This window comes from Prionailurus viverrinus, chromosome E1 (genome assembly GCF_022837055.1).
Source record: "Prionailurus viverrinus isolate Anna chromosome E1, UM_Priviv_1.0, whole genome shotgun sequence".
Lineage (NCBI taxonomy): Eukaryota > Metazoa > Chordata > Mammalia > Carnivora > Felidae > Prionailurus > Prionailurus viverrinus.
Genome location: NC_062574.1, coordinates 28,094,595 through 28,112,567, shown reverse-complemented (window position 1 = coordinate 28,112,567; position 17,973 = coordinate 28,094,595). Strand labels below are relative to the sequence as shown.

General features: G+C 38.8%; 1 protein-coding gene across 1 annotated transcript in view; it reads right to left on the bottom strand.

The window, feature by feature from the left end:
• The window catches only part of HSF5 (heat shock transcription factor 5), a 51,342-nt gene extending 34,218 nt beyond the window's left edge, over positions 1-17,124 (bottom strand). Inside the window, 3 exon segments of the mRNA XM_047832292.1 lie at positions 10,511-10,885; positions 16,066-16,914; positions 16,917-17,124. Of these exon segments, the coding sequence (XP_047688248.1) occupies positions 10,511-10,885; positions 16,066-16,914; positions 16,917-17,124 (1,432 nt within the window).
• Positions 17,125-17,973: the final 849 nt, after the last annotated feature.

Genomic DNA, 17,973 nt, shown 5'->3' with positions numbered 1-17,973 from the left:
GAGGGGCAGAGAGAGAGGGGGACACAGAACCTGAAGCAGGCTCCAGGCTCTGAGATGTCAGCACAGATCCCGATATGGGGTTCAAACCCATGAACCGTGAGATCATGACCTGAGCCGAAGTTGGACGCTTAACCAACTGAGCCACTCAGGTGCCCCACAGATGCAGTCTTTTTTTTTTTTAATTTTTTTTTTTAACGTTTATTTATTTTTGAGACAGAGAGAGACAGAGCATGAACGGGGGAGGGGCAGAGAGAGAGGGAGACACAGAATTGGAACCAGGTTCCAGGCTCTGAGCCATCAGCCCAGAGCCCGACGCGGGCCTCGAACTCACGGACCACGAGATCGTGACCTGAGCTGAAGCTGGACGCTCAACCGACTGAGCCACCCAGGCAGATGCAGTCTTAATAATCGGTTGAGTTTCCTCTTTTCCAGAGAGAGACTCTCCAGAATGAATGAGAATCAGTTATAACACATCACACCTTTGGATTAAACAGAGGATGACATTTATTGAGCACCTACCATGTTCCAGGCACAGTAGTAGGTGCTTTACATATATTGCTTCATTTAATCCAAACAACAATTAAATGAGGTATTAACATTACAAAAATAAGGAAACTAAAGCTCAGAGATGTTAAATAATTTGCTGAAAGTCACAAAGCTGATATTGACAGGGTCAGCATCAAACTCCAAAGCCCAAGCTTTTTTTTTTTTTTTTTTTTGAGAGAGAGAGTGTGAGAGCAGGGGAGGGGCAGAGGGAGAGGTAGAGAGAGAGAATCCCAAGCAGGTTCCACACCCAGCACCAGTCCCACAACCATAAGATCAAGACCTGAGCCAAAATGAAGAGTTGGACTCAACCAACTGAGCCACCCAGGTGCCCCCACATGCTCTTTAGTGTACCACAATACTTCCCAAATCTTTTCTTCTTCCTAAAATGTAACACTTTAATTTTACTAGAACTCCATTTGATGAATATTTTTGTCTTTGTTATAAGATGGCAGCTTTCTACTTTTATGTCCACATTTTTCATATTTTGTATATGCTAATAAAATTACTTAAAAAAAACTTATTCTATAGTCTTTGAAAGTAAATCAGCCTAAGTGTTATAAAAATTCACTGCAATGTTTCCCAACTTATCTGTTATTGACTACTGATTTTTAAAATGTCAGAAGTTCGGGGGTACCTGGGTGGCTCAGTTGGTTAAGTGTTTGACCTCGGCTCAGGACATGATCTCACAGTCCATGAGTTCAAGCTCCATGTAGGGCTCTGTGCTGACAGCTCAGAGCCTGGAGCCTGTTTTGGTTTCTGTGTCTCCCTCTCTCTCTGCCCTTCCTCCCCCTCAAAATAATAAACATGAAAAAAAATTTTAAATGTCAGAAGTTCATAAAGGTATGCTAAAAATAAATATTTTCTAATATCATATGCAGCTTAAGCCATTAAATCTTGCACATGGAAGGAAAAACCTGAAATAATGGACAGAATTCTAGTTCCAGTACACATGTAAGGGTTGATGTTTTCTGAATTACATCATTTTAACAGTTCCAGTGATTTAAAAAGCCAGACATGACTAAGATGGCCATATAAAATTCATATTCTTATCACTTCCAATATAGGTTAGGCAAACAGGTTCTTACACTTTAACCTTTGAAGATTATTCAAGCATATAATTTCAACGTTATGGATTTGAATTTGATTTCCCAGGATATTTATGCTTTCAAACATCCTGGGAAATAACTTAAATCCAAAAGGAAAACACCAAGGAAGCATCTGTAGGGTTTGCCAAAACTCTGAAAAAAAAACTGGGACTTTTTTCTAGAGTTTTAACAGCTAAGGAAAACCTAGCCCCCTAGTGGCAGGAAAACCCTCAGTCAGGAGCTGCAGTATTTGCCCTTCAGGGTACCATAAAATAGTGTTTTCATTACAAATAAAACAACAAAAGGTATTAGGTTTACTTTGCTAATACTGCTCTGATTCCATTGCTTACATATTTTGAATAGTTGTTAAAGTGTACATTAAAATAAATCTCTTGGGGGCTCCTGGGTGGCTGAGTCAGTTAAGTGTCCGACTTCAGCTCAGGTCCTGATCTCTGGTTTGTGAGTTCAAGCCCCTCCTCAGGCTGTCTGCTGTCAGCACAGAGCTTGCTTCAGATCCTCTGTCTCCCTGTCTCTCTGTCCTTCCCCCGAATGCACACATGTTCTCCCTCTCAAAATTAAAAACATTAAAAATAAAATAATAAGGAGCACCTGGGTGGCTCAGTTGGTTGAGTGTCCAACTTCAGCTCAAGTAATGATCTCATAGTTCATGAGTTCAAGCCCCACATCTGAGCAGACAGCTCAAAGCCTGGAGCCTGCTTCGAGTTCTGTGTCTCCCTCTCTCTCTGCCCCTCCCCACTCACACTCTGTGTCTCTCTCTCAAAAATGAATAAACATTAAAAATAATAATAGTAAAATTTATTGGATAAACAAAGTAAAATAAACAATAGAGAACATATTAGTATATAGTTGATAGCTGATTTATTATCTAAGGAAACAGCAAAATGGATACTATCCTTTTAAGTGTCCAGTAACAAATGGAAAGTAGAAAGTTACCTGCATGAAGAAAAGGGGAACATGAATAGATAATCCAAAAAGATTCCTCAATGGCTATTTCCTTACCAGTGCAACCCCATTTTGTATAATCAACACAATAGAACAAAGTAAGATACTAGTTAGCTTACAGAATATGAAAAACTTAGCTATAGAACAGCAACTGTTGCTTAGTACATGAAAAATTAACCTAGTGTGTATTATGAAAGCATTGTGAAAGCACTGACATTTATAAAACTGAATTTATCACTATGTCCTAAGGTACATTCATCTGCATAAAGAACTTCCACTATCTTCCTGAAGGCATTGTTCACTTAAGGTATTAAATTGCATGTAGAATATAAAACTGGAAATAATGGACAGAATTCTATTTCAGGGGCGCCTGGGTGGCTCAGTTGGTTAAGCTTCCCACTCACGATCTCATGGTTCATGAGATTGAGCCCCACGTCGGGTTCCTTACTTCCAATGCAGAGCCTACTTGGGATTCTCTCTCTCTCTCTCTCTCTCTCCCCCCCCCAAAATAAATAATAAAACTTAAAAAAAAAGAATTCTATTTCAGATATAAATATAATAGTTAATGACATTTTTAAAAGAATTCTGGTAATTAGAAAAATTCAGGATTACTAAAAATTATCCAAAAGTAAAAATTTTCACTCCTACTACAGGTAAGGAAAACAAGTTCATACTTGTTTATCCTATGGAAGTTATTCAAATATATAATTAAAATGTTTTGGACTTGAATCTACTCCAGAATAGTAGTGTTAGCAGTGAGAAAATTCTCAATATAAATGCTCAGCAGGAAAAACATCCTAATAGTAAATTTAGTTTCAAGATAAGTTACTATATATCTAGAACCCCAACACTTCCTCATTTGTAGTAAGGTAAAAGTCTTCTGGGAATATACCCCAAAAAAGTGAAAGCAGGCACTCAAACTAATATTTGTGCACCCATATTCACAGCAGTATTGTTCACAATAGCCAAAAAGTGGAAGCAACCCAATGTCTACCAACAGATGAATGGATAAACAAAATGTGGTATATACATACAATGGAAAATTATTCAGCATTCAAAAATCAGGAAATTTTAGGGATGCCTGGGTGGCTCAGTCCAGCAAGGAGCCTGGAGCCCACTTCGAGTTCTGTATCTCTCCCTCTCTCTCTGCCCCTCCCCTGCCCCTGCTCATACTCTGTCTCTCTCTCTCTCTCTCTCTCTCTCAAAAATAAGTAAACATTAAAAAAATTTTTTTAAATAAGGAAATTTTGGCCCATGTAAAAATATCGATGAATCTTGAAAACAGTATGCTTAGTGAAGTAAGCCAATCTCAAAAGGGCAAATATTGTATGATTCTTTTTTTTTAATTATTTTTCTTTTTTAGAGAGGGGAGAGCGCAAAATTGGGGGAGAGGGGCAGAGGAAGAGAGAGAATCTTAAAAGTCTCTCCACGCTGAGTGTGGAGCCAGACGTGGGGATTGATCCCATTACCCTGGGATCGTGACATGAGCTGAAATCAAGAGTCAGATGCTCAACTGACTGAACCACCCAGGCACCACTGTATGATTCTTCTTATATGAGTGTCAGAGAGTTGTCAAGTTCATAGACAGAAAGTAGAATGGTGGTTGCCAGGAGCTAGGGGAAGAAGGGAATATGATATTAGTGTTTAACAGTATGGAGTCTCAGCTGGAGAAGATGAAAAAGTCTTGGAGATGGAAGGTGATAATGCTAGTACAACAATGTGATTGTATTTAATGCCACAAAACTGTAGACTTAAAAATGTTTAAAATGGTAAATTCTACATTATTTATATTTTACCTCAATAAAAAGAAAGACAAATATAATTGTGCTTTTGCTTAGTTTCTTCTGGCAGCTAAAGAGAACTTCCTCTTTCCATAAGAAGAAAATCAGACCTTTTCAAAGAAACAGACAATAAAGGCTGCCTGAGCACAAGAATAAGAGCATTGGAAAGCTCTTATAACTTCAGTTCTATATTTGTCTATGTACATTATATAGAATAAAAAAAATAAATTCTTGAGAATTTAAATATACTTTAAAACAATAATAATCAATTCTTTTTGCCCAAGATTCAATTCAAAAAAAAATGATACAATATTTATTTTTTCAATAAAAAATAAAATATCATAGGCACCTTGGAGAGGAAGTTGTATATTCTTACACATGACTGTATTTAACCTTTAAGATGTTAATATGTAGGGTCTTTTGAAAGATAGCTTTTAAAATATTTTATTCTTTTGGGGCGCCTAGGTGGCTCAGTCGGTTATGAGGTCATGATCTCCCAGTTTGTGAGTTTGAGCCCCACATAGGGCTCTGTGCTGACAGCTCAGAGCCTGGAGCCTGTTTCAGATTCTGTGTCCTCTCTCCCTCAAAAATAAAGAAAAGAAATGAGATGAAGGGCAGCTACAAATTACTCATCACTGCTTTAAGCTTAAAACTGAACTTTAAAAACAATGCAAAACTGACTTTGGGTCAATTCAGCATTATAACATTAGTTAAAGGAAAACATTCCTCAATATAGGCCTCTATATAAATATGAATATTTTGGGGGCACCTGGCTGATTCAGTCAGTGGAGCATGTGACTCTTGATCTCTGTCATGAGTTCAAGCCCACATTGAGATGAGCGTGGAGCCTACTTAAAAATGAATGAATGAATGAATGAATGAATGGATGAATCAATCAATCAATCAATATTATTATGTATGTTCAGATATGTAGAGAATTAATACAATAAAAAGATCTAGGGGCACCTGACTGGCTTGGTTGGTGCTTCTGGTGAAGCACATACATGACCCTTGATCTCAGGATCATGAGTTCAAGCCCCACACTGGGTGTAGAGTTTGCTTAAAAAAAATTAAAAGTATATGGGGCACCTGGGTGGCTCTGTCAGTTAAGTGTCCAACTTTGGCTCAGGTCATGATATCACAGCTCATGAGTTCGAGCCCCATGTCAGGCTCTTTGTGCTGACAGATCTGGGCCTGGAGCCAGCTTTGGATTCTGTGTCTCTCCCACACCTTTCTGCCCCTCCCCCAACTCTGCTCTGTTTCTGTCTCTCTCAAAAATAAACATTAAAAAAAATTTTTAATTAAAAATATAAAATAAAAAATAAAAAGGTCTAAAAGTTTTGTATACAAAAGGGAAACTGGGGCACCTGGGTGGCTCAGCAGGTTAAGCATGTGACTTCTGCTCAGATTATGATCTTGCACTTCATGAGTTCAAGCCCCAAGTTGGGCTCCCTGCTGACAGTTCAGTGTGGAACCTGCTTGGCATTCTCTCTCTCTCTCCTCTCTCTCTGCCCCTTTCCCACTCACATTTTTTTTCTCTCTGTCTCTCAAAATAAGTAAATAAAAACTTTTTAAAAAAGGAAATTAAATTACAGTAGCATGCTATGAAAACAATATCAAAAGAAAGAAATGAATCTAAGATAGGACAAGACTAAAAAGAGTCAATCAAGACTGTATCTACAACATTTTGTCTTTGAAGCTATGATAAGAGTGGAAAAAATGTCATCAACTAGGCAAAGAAAATAAGCACTTCAAGAGAGGAATGACAAATGTAAGAAACAATTCAGATGAGTCATTCTGAGTCAGTTGGACAGCAATGTTCTAGTCTCAATGTTTGGCTTTACTAAAGAAATTAATTTATAAAGTAATACAAAACTCAAACTTTACTGACTATAATATTTGAAGACCAGATTCAAGTTTATTAACAATATAATTTAAAAAAAAATTTTAATGTTTATTTATTTTCTTGAGAGACAGAGACACAGACAGAGTGTGAGAGGGGGAAGGCAGAGAGAGAGGAAGACACAGAATCTGAAGCAGGCTCCAGGCTCTGAGCTGTCAGCACAGAGCCTGGTGTGGGGCTCAAACCCACAAACCCGGAAATCATGACCTGAGCCCAAGTTGGATGCTCAACCAACTGAGCCAACCCAGGACCCTCTATTATCAATAGAATTTTTAAATGAAGTCAGCTGTTGCTGTTTACTAAAATTTGATCCAAACTTCAAATCATATAGTTCACTTCAAAAAGATTCAAGTGTGACCATTATTCCAAAATTAGTTACTTCATTATTATTTCAAGAGCTGAGTTTGGTCGGGCTCTGGGCTGATGGCTCAGAGCCTGGAGCCTGTTTCCGATTCTGTGTCTCCCTCTCTCTGTGCCCCTCCCCCATTCATGCTCTGTCTCTCTCTGTCCCAAAAAAATAAATAGGGGCGCCTGGGTGGCGCAGTCGGTTAAGCGTCCGACTTCAGCCAGGTCACGATCTCGCGGTCCGTGAGTTCGAGCCCCGCGTCAGGCTCTGGGCTGATGGCTCAGAGCCTGGAGCCTGTTTCCGATTCTGTGTCTCCCTCTCTCTCTGCCCCTCCCCTGTTCACGCTCTGTCTCTCTCTGTCCCAAAAATAAATAAACGTTGAAAAAAAAATTAAAAAAATAAATAAATAAATAAATAAATAAACGTTGAAAAAAAAAAATTAAAAAAAAAAAAAAAAAAGAGCTGAGTTTGAAAATGATCATTATCCTGCCTCTGAGAATGATATTCTATTTAACTTTGGTTAAGTCATTTGTAATGCTCTTCATAAACAGGTACTCATTAACTACTGGTTAAGTTGCTCACTACTTTTTGCCTCCTTCACCTAAAATTTGGAGGAGTCAAATACTTCTACAGTATTTTTATGGCACTTTCTTTTCCATAGTAGGTCTCTTTTACTTACGAATACAACCTTTTTTTTTTTTAAGTTTATTTATGTATTTTTGAGGTGGGGGGCGCTGAAGGAGAGAGAATCCCAGGCAGTCCCCACCCTGCCAGCACAGAGCCTGATGCGGGGCTCAATCTCACGAACTCTGAGATCATGACCCGAACTGAAACCAAGAGTTGATCCTCAACCAACTGAGCCACCCAGGCACCCCAACAATACAACTTTTTATTTATATAGTACTTTAGAATGTTCAAAGCAGTCTTGCTTATTACATTATAGCATAGACCTAGTCTATGTAGTAGGTATCATCATGAGATCATGAAACTTATTTTCAGAACCTCAGAAACTTTATAGTCACTTCAACGTTCCCAAAACAAAAATTCAGATAACACAAGATTCTATTTCACATGTACTGTACACTATCAAAACATCAGCAGCACTTACCTGTTCTTTTAATGTCTGTTTCCTAGCCCTTACCTTGAACTCTTGGACATAATTTTCAATTAATTAATCTATTCACCTATTTATTTCTTTATTTGACAATTTTCAACTTATAATTTTACATCCAAGCTAACATAAAATATTTTTTAAATAACATATCCTAAATCATAATAATTTAACAAACAGTATTTCTATAATGAATGAATAATAGTAACTATTTGTAGTGTTTTCTGGTAAATGATACTTAAGTGGTTCTCAAAAAATTTAGAACTAGGTGTTTCTGAGAAGATTGTCTGGAACTTGAAATACATGTTCCCATAGAAACAACATCATATAAGTTAATTTGGCTCCTAGACCAGATTATAACCACCTGTACCATAAGTGTAGGACTAATAGTATAGAACCTAACCACCATATCTAATATGTCCATAGGAAAATGCCTCCAAAATTCCAAATTGGAAATCCAAGTACATTTCTACATTTCTCTTGCTGCAGGCCTTCCAAATTTAAACTCCCCAACAGCTTCTGAGTCTTTAGTAGTTTGAGGAAGGAGGTTTGGAGGGAGTTTAGGAAAGGAAACACTTACTGGTAAAGGGAAGGGAGGTAAGGGTATTATCCAGTTGATGGGCTACAGAATGTAAAACAAGCGTAAGGAAGACACAGACTGTCTCTCTCTATATGCATATGTATTGTATGCATGCATGGAACACAGCTGAAATTATAATTTAGATAGTAATGCCTAATCTGTTCATTAAAATGTTGAACTATACTATTCACTAGAAGATATAAAACTTCTAACATGAATTTAGTCATCTTTTTGTTTTTCAAAGAAGTAGCTGAAAATATGAAAAAATACTAGGCTTCAACCTTTTTAAAAATTTCTAATAGGCAAGGGGCACTGGGGTGGCTAAGTCGGTTGAACATCAGGTCATGATCTCTCAGTTCAGGTCATAATCTCTTGGTTGGTGAGTTTGAGCCCCACATCAGGCTCACTGCTGTCAGCGCAGAGCCCACTTCAGACCCTCTGTCCCCCTCTCTCTGCCCCTCCCGTGCTTGTGCACGCATGGGCGCTCTGTCTCTCTCAAAAATAAACATTTAAAAAAAATTTCTAATAGGCAAAATGAATAAAAGTGCTAAGTCATCCTTAATCCATATACTTCCTTTGCCTTTTCCTTCTCAATTCCATCCACCAAAACAGTAGCAGCTCTAAAAATATACAAAACCCAATCTAATTTAAATTCTTGTTTTATTATTTTAATATCAAAATATTATATATTTTGAGAAAATCAAGCAATCTCTTTTACTGCTATATTTAGGTAGAATGCAATAAGCCGATAGTAAAAGAATACAGTTGGGTGATACAGCTAGAAAATAGTGAGTACTGTTACAAACAGAAGTTAACAGATTTATAACTTTTAAAAGTCAACAAATTATTTAATTCCCCTAATGTACATTCTTTTCACCTATTCTAGCTTTGGATTTCCTCCTGCCTGGCAGAAATGGTGCTTCCAGATCTACATATTTGAGAAAATTAATATTCCTAGACCCTTAATTCATTGGGCAAAGGAATACCCTCTTTCTTCTCTCTCTGGTCTTTTCTGAAAGCCTTGACCCTTGTCATATGTCTATTGCCCCTTTTGTCACTCAGTATTAAAGCACTTTACATGATGAAATACACCACGATTATATGGTGTTCCTGCAAAACAGAAAATACATTTGAATGGAAAGGTAAGGCTATTATCTTGCAAAAATGTACCCCCCCCCAAAAAAAAACACTCTCCCCACCCACCCCAAGAAGCTAAACACATGGTCACTATCATAAGGATTCCTGATTAGTGGCTTGAGATCTACAGTATGTCTTCAATACCCTTGGTTGAGCTCTAGGTCAGCTGTCACTGTCAGGTTCTCTTCTCTGCTACTCTGCAGTTCTTAGTTGGCTGAGATTAACACTGCAGGGACTGCCCTGTCAAACCACACCATCACGTTTTTACTAGAAGAATATAATTTAGTTTTAAGAGATAGAAAGTATGCTCTTTTATTAAACTTCATTACTGAGATGCTAAAATGATTTCATTATGAGGTAATCTCACCTATAACATTAAAAAATGTAATATATACAGTTGACCCTTGAATAACATGAGTTTGAACTATGTGGGTATTTTTGGATATTTTTGATACAGTACAGTATTGTAAATGTATTTTCTCTTATGATTTTCTTAACATTTTCTTTTCTCTAACTTACTATGTTATAAGAATATAGTACATAATACACATAACATACAAAAAATGTGCTAACCAACAGTTTATGTTATCTTAGGTAAGGCTTCCAGTGAAAATAGGTTACTAGTTAAGTTTTGGGAGGATGAAAAGTTACACACAGATTTTCAACTGCAAGGGGTCAGCATCCCAACCCTGCATTGTTCAAGGGTCAACTATAACATGTATATAAATGTTTTTTAAAGAAACAAAATACTGCAACAAGAGCAGAGTCAGAACAAGGTCCCAGTGTAGTTATGTCCTAATTTCATTACTAGGACCCATTTTGAAGATATAAAAGTTTCACTAAAAACATACATCTTTCTGTACCAACAAAATGTTCACAATCTTTAAGAACACAATGAAATTTTATATATTGCTCAAAAATATGTTCTGATGAGAAATCTTTGACATTTCTTATGTGCATATTCATACTATTTTTAAGAATGCAGCAATGCATTTAGAAATACAAATGCCCATTATAAAATACTTTAAGAGAAGCCACTGAACTTGAATTTCTCATACCTGTTGGATAGTAGGCTTGGGAGTACTGCGCTGAGGGTGTGTAGTTACTGTATTTTTGGGAGGAGCTGACCATTGTTTGAGGACCTTGCTGAACGTGTACAGATGTGGCGCTTGGCTGCAGGGTATAGGTAACCTCAGTCGGAAACCTCTGCAGTACAGGAAATGGAACCCCTTTATCTGAAAAAGTGGGAGACGTTTCCACTTGTCCTGGATGCATTCCAAGGGAGTTCTGCCATGTTCTAGGAGGAATCGGGGTCCGATCTAAACCTTTCAGAGGGAAAGTACTATGGTTGTGGGATGAAGTTGATACGTAGGAGTAAGGAGACAAACTATCTCGCCGGAATGACCGGTGGAATTGTCCTACAGCCACTGGTCCTGCATAAAAGAGGAAGAGCGCGTTTACTAATTTTATATTGTACCACTGGATGTAGTAAACTAAAAGTTACAAAACATGAATATGTTCAATTCTCAGCCATGTTTAACACAACAGAAATTTAGTTCTGGTAAAAACAAGTTCAGAATCCAGAATACAAGATTACACATACAATGCTAAAAAAATAATCAAATAAACTTTTGCTTGGTTCTCAATCTTAGTAAGAGACAAAGTAGCCAAACTCCAATATTAAATCAAATGTTAAATCAAATTCAATGTTCAAAGACTTTTATAGATGATTCAGTCATCTTACCTTTTTAACCTCAGTTGACTAACCCAGATTTTTCCAATCTATAAGCTACTTCGTAGAAGTTTTAGAAATTCCACTCAGTCTTTCAGATCATTGAGAAACCTTAATAATATGCACAGAAGTAAACACTTAACCATATACATAAAAGAAATAAGTGGGGATCAAATAAGAACTATAACACAAACCAAAAAGAAAATGCTCTTTACTCCTTTTCAATTTTTTTTAAAGCTCATCTTTGCAGAAAAGTCAGGCTTGAAAACTTTGACTCAGTTCTTTTCTTCCTTTCTTAATCAAAAATTTTCTATGATCAAAAAAAAATTTATTTTCCATAGTCTTTTTTTCCTCAGAGTATCCCCAGTAGAGTCCCTTCCTAGATATCCTAGGTATCGGCAGCTCTCAAACACTGATTTACATCTGAAATCACCTGTAGAGTTTGTTAAAAATCCATATACTCAAGCCCAGGGATTCTGATATTTGCTTTCTCCTATCTAGTAAGGTAGAAAGGAATTCAAAAGTGGAGATGATGAAGAGAGAGAAAGGGCATTACTATATAATGAGGAAAAAAGAAAATATACATGTTGCAGGCTGAAATTATTTTTCAGACTGTGATTCTTGAACACAATAAACCAAACTAGCCTGGGGTGCCTAGGTGGCTCAGTTGGTTGAGCATCTGACTCTTGATTTCAGCTCAGGTCATGATCTCACAGTCATGGGATCAAGCCCCATATTGGGCTCTGAGCTGAGCATGGAACCTGCAGAGCCCATATGGGATTCTCTCTCCCTCTTTCTCTCTTTCTCTGCCCCTCCCCCAGTGGTTCTCTCTCTCTCTCTCTTAAAGTAAATAAATAAAAATTAAAAAAAAAAAAAAAAGCTAGCTTTATTTTCCCAGGGAGGATGTTAAATTATGTGGTTCACAAATTCCTTTCAATTTGTTCTATTAAACTAATCTATAAAACAGAGGGGACGTCTAATTCATGTGCTACTCCTCTACTAAACTATATGGTAAAAGATGGCACTCAAATACCTACTTTTCCAAATATTTTAATTGTAAACCCATTCAACATGTTATACATCTTTCATTCTATTTCTGTGGTGTTTAGTTTCCTCTAAAGAATAGAGCACTAGGAGCACTCCTAACCACTTCTGGTTTGGCACTGCCTGATTCAAGCCAATTTTCTTAATATAAACTCTTAAAAAATAATAAAAATTAAAAAAATAAAGCATTAATGACAAAAACAAATACATGTGTGTGTATATATATATATATATATATATATATATATATATATACATACACACACACAAATTCTAAAGTAACCTGGAAATCAAGAAGTCTAGATCTAACGGGGGAAAAAAAGTCTAATTCAGAAGACTGAATGTATTCAAATGATACACACCTCTTAAAAACTGCTTTTCTTTTTTTTTCCTTTAAAGTACAAAAAAACAGTTTTTATGGTACTGGACTAGCAATTCCATATGTATACACACTTTGAACTACCAGAAACAATCCTTTAAGACCTAAAGAAACATTTTTTGCTCTTCACAACAGGTGTTTCTGAGATCTAAAACTACCCACCACTTGATTCTTCCTTGGATGCTTCACATGCTAAAACTATATATCGCTACAGTGTGAAATAGCTAACCCTTCTTCCACCTTCTTTAGGGTTAAGATATTGATGAATTTTCAGATTATCAGTAACTTAAACAGCTAATTAAAGAATTCTTTACCTTGATTTATCAAAATATAAAATCTACTTCTATCATGATAAAGTGATGGCCAAACATTCATATACTTTTAGATGTTTTTAGATGCATATGAAGACTGATAGGATTAGAAGGGCATTCTTTTACATTTGTTTTTTAAAAATAAAGAACTAAAACACATTCAGCTCTTATTTATTGTTAAGGGTTACCTCATAGGGCTCTATTCTGACTAACTTCACAGAATATCGTCTGTATGTTTTCAGAACATCTGCAAGATATATTTGACAAAGTTTAAATCCAGAATTTTAGAAATGTAAGGCAGGATGCATTTCTGTTCATAAAGGTCTTATTCCTTTTATATAAATGGCTCTGAACTAATCAATTCCCAGGAAAAAAGTCTGCCTCTTGAGAGCTTGATATCCCCAGGCCAAAACAGATTATCTACTATTACTCAGACTTGTTACTTAGTTTAGAAAGTTTTAACAAATATTGTAAAATAAATTGCCACTAAAAACAAAATAACAAAGTGGAGCAAAAGAAAAAAAAAGGGAAAAACATGTGATTTTCACATTTCTTATCAAGGACATTCCTGAAAGGTGAACAAGACAACTATTTCAATGGATCTAGATAAAAAGGTACTAGAACAGAGGATGCTATTGTAAAAAAAAAAAAAAAAAAAAAAAAAAAAAAAAAAAAAAAATGACATAAGTATTCAAACCATAAGCTGAAGTAGAACACAGAAAACAAAGTGGAGACTAAGAAGTAGCAGTACAGTCAGACATATAACTAAAGAAATGGTCAAGCAGAATAAAAACTAGGTGAAGAGAAACAGAAGAGCCAAGGGCTTAGAACACAGAATTAAAGCGAAAGAAGTTGGCCCAGTATTCTTGAACTTAGAATTACATTCCACCCACATCAGAAACACAATTCCCTAGTGAACCAAGCCTATCGTGTAGACAATACACAACTGACATACCTTCTGCACATACCAACAGGCAGAATGGTAAAAAATAGGAAATGTGTGAAAACTACAATAATCTAGGTATATGTGAATTGATGTAATATCTACACTGCAAAAATATGAATTAAATTCATGTTATTCAACAAATCTTCAAAATGCTGACCAACTGAACTAAAGTTCATCTATATAGTTATAGAAGTTCAATGTGTGTGTGTGTGTATACATATATATATAAACTCTTTATATATATACATTATATATATAAACTCTTTATATATATTATATATATAAACTCTGTATATATATATTATATATATAAACTCTGTATATATATATATAATATATATAAACTCTGTATATATATATAATATATATACACACACACACATTGAATTTCTATAACTATATATATATACATATATATATACATATATATATACACATATATATATATATATATATATATGAGTTCAACTATAAGAAAATCTGACCATCGGCAGCCCCTGTACTTCTTTCATTAAAATGGACTCTATTCTTAGAATACAACTGGGTTTAGGGTATGTCAGGAGAAAAAGAGAAGTGAAAAAAGTGAGCAAGACTTGGTTTTTATGTGTGCACATTTGTATGTTTCTTTGCCTGAAGTAGTTACCCTATTACTCCCAAAAACACACTTTCCAGTCTTTTCTCCTTACACCCACCAGATACACAACCTAAAAAACAAATACCCACGTCAGAGATTCTGTCAAATGCATGCCAGGGTATTGTCTCCAGTGCCTTTCCCCATGCAATTCCCCACCAAAATCAATGGCCATCACATGGAAGTGGCTTAATATTCCTTTAGAATTCCTTTAGAACATTCCTTTGCCACTGCTATTTTTCCAACTTGTTACTAGAACTCTAACCTAATTCCTTATCTTCTAAACTCCACACACAAGCTAATCTCTTATCTTCTAAATTCCAAATGAACAAAATGCTGCCTCATTCATAACCCTGGGCCTAGGTTAAATCAAACAAAGTGTTACTTTTATTTGTATATTTTTAGCTTCCCATAACTAAAAAATAATCCTTACATATTTATGTTAGATCCAAATTAACATGGTGAAAATGTTTCTGTTGAAGACAAGAATGAATTCTCACTATTATATCCAGTTGCTGTTTTGAAATACTGCCTCATATCATGGACTCTTTAAACAGAGAAAAGGAATATTTGCCACCCTCACCTTCCTGGAAGAGGGGGAAGAGCATCGGAAGCCAAGTTTACAAAATAATTTTCTATCAGAAAGAATTTTTGAGTTTTTAGTAAACATATTTATACAAAGTTTTTTCATGACTGAAAGGTTGTAGCCAATAGTGAAAGATTCAAAGACATAAATGTGAACTTCCTAAAATTCCTTTTAACTACAACTTGACAGTAAAGAAAACCATTTTGCCTTCTGTTTGTCTAACCATAACACCTCAAGTAAAGATCAGCTCTAATTAGCTGTCATGAAAGAAACTTTTGGCCAATTCGTTCCATGCAGGAACAGTATCTTATGAAGAATTAATATATTATTATATATTTGCCCTTAACATACACAATGTTTACCTTTCTATATATTACTTGGAACCTAAAATATGATTATTGTCAGAACATCTCTTCAGACTTCTTAGATGTGTCAATGGGTAGAAGATGGCATGTCTCTTCAAGGGCAAACTTCCACTCAAGGTACCGTGGTTCCCTTCGGTCGGTATAAATGTTCTACGTTTTCCTGGCTGACTTTGTTCCTTCCCACCTTGGCCATCATATCCTCACCCTCTACAGTAACTGTTTTGCTTCCCATTAGAGCAAAGGAGACCCTCCGGTGTTTCTTCCCGACCTAGTGCTTCAACAAAGGGCTACTTATTCTAGATGTTGGAGAAGGTAGATGGCTATGGGGGGTTGGAGTTCAAGAGAGGCCAGGTACAGCAGAAAGACTACAGCAGAGGTCCCTTTGGCTGCCAGTGGACAATTAACCAGAACGGACTAAAAACGCCAAGTCCTTCCAGGGGACACACCGGCGGAAAGGGGGTGCTGGCGGTCGTGGGAAACGGTGGGGGCGACGTGACCTATTTCTCGGGAAGCCCAGCAGACAGTGGATCACCTTCGCACCTGAGGATGTGTGAAATGCCCTCGGAAGCGGCGGTTGCTCCCCGTGGCCCCATGTGCCTGGTAGTGGTCATGGACTCACCATGCGGCTCCGGCCGGGGCCCCGCGGGTGGCGGCGGCTCTTGGTGCTGCAGCGGGGAAGTGGAGGCCGAGGCCGAGGCCGAGGCGGAGGCGGAGGCCGACGTAATGAGGAGCCTCTGGAAGCGGTTGGGCGGCCGGCAGGGCACCTCCAGGCCGGCGGCCAGCTTGGCCTTGTTGGCGCTGGTGAGCCTCTTGAGGTGCACCAGCAGCTGCGGCTGGTCGCGGCGGAAGTGTGGGCTGTGGAAGTGGTGGAGCGGCCCGTCGCCCGCCGGTCCGCCGCCCCCCGGCCCCGGCCCGGGCCCCGCCGCGCCCGGCCCGCCCAGCACCACCTTGCGGAAGCCGTAGAGGTTGAGCTGGCGGATGAAGCTGGTGAAGTTGGTGGTTTTGAAGAGCTCGGGCTCGGCCCCGTTGCCCCCCACACCGCCGCTGCCGCCGCCGCCGCCACCACCGCCGCCGCCGCCGCCGCCACCGCCCCCGGCCCCCGCCCCGGGCGGGCTGAGCAGCTCGGCCTCGAAGAGCGGCTGGTCGATGAGCAGCCCCTCGCCACGGCCGTCCCAGCGGATCGAGCGGTACCGGGGACTATTCACCAACCGCCACAGCTTGGCGGGGAAGTTGTTGGGGTTGATGGGGGTGGAGAGCAGCGCCTCCTCCATCGCCCCCGCCCGGGCACTGGGCCTCGCCCCGCAGAGCCTGGCTCTTCCACCCCGTTCTCGATCCCCTCCCCCTTGCCCGGCCTTCGCTGCGCCCTGCCCCCTCCTGCCTGCGCCAGGCCTGCCGCGTACCCCGGGACCGTTGGCGCACGAGCCTCTGCCGCGCCTTCCAACGCGGCCAATGGGGCCTCGAGTTCCCACCGCGCGGCCGGACGTGGCGCGAGCCAACCCTCCCCCTGGACTCCGCGTCGGCCGACCCTTGCAGCAGCGTGGGGCGCGGCGGCAGCAAGGCACGTTTCCTCGGCGACGTCCCCAAACCGCCAGACTCCGTGGTGTTGCAGCCCACCAGGTACTATTAAGTCCTGAAAATAAATAAACCTGATTATCCATGGTGGAATACCAAGATTCATGCTGATCACCGCAACCAGCGTGTGAGGTTTTAGAATTCGGAAACTGTGCACTTGCCAATTCAAAGTCAGCCATTCCTGAGAACAAAGGGTCTAACTCTATAATCTGAATAGCCATAAACTAAGTATAAACGAACAGTTTAATTGCTTGTCTTCCCAAAATAAGAATGGTGATGGGGGTATGGTATCCTGAGTAAACAAAGTGATCTTTTAAAGAATAGCATTTTATGTTTTTAGATATACTCTTTTACCTCAATATTTTGCTCAGGACAGGTTTATTCAAGGTGGGATGAGAACTGAGGTGGCAATGAGGAGGGAATCAGAATATAATTACAATCCTCTGTACCTGCTCAACCAGCTGATGCTATTTTAGACATTGAAGAGAAACCTGACATGAGATGGGGTAGAATTCTACGGTAGCCATAATGATAAATCCCTTTCTATCAATAGATAAGAATATGGTGAGAGCTATGCTGATAGAAAGGTCCATTTGGAGCACCTGGGTGACTCAGTAAGTTAAGCTTCTGATTTTGGTTCAGGTCATGATCTCACTCAACACTTTGTGAGCTGGAGCCCAGCAGCGGCTCTGCGCTGACAATGTGGAGCCTGCTTCTCGGGATCCTCTGCCTCTCTCTCTCTCCCTCTCTTTCTCTCTCTCTCTGCCCCTCCCCAGCTTGCAATCTCTTTCTCTCAAAAGTCAATAAACATTGAAGAAAAATTATAAAAAAAGAAAAGAAAGGTCCATTTAAAAATGGAAATTGGGACACCTGTGTGGCTCAGTGGGTTAAGCCTCTATCTGTTGATTTCTGCTCAGGTCATGATCTCATGTTTCATGAAATCCAGCACTCATCT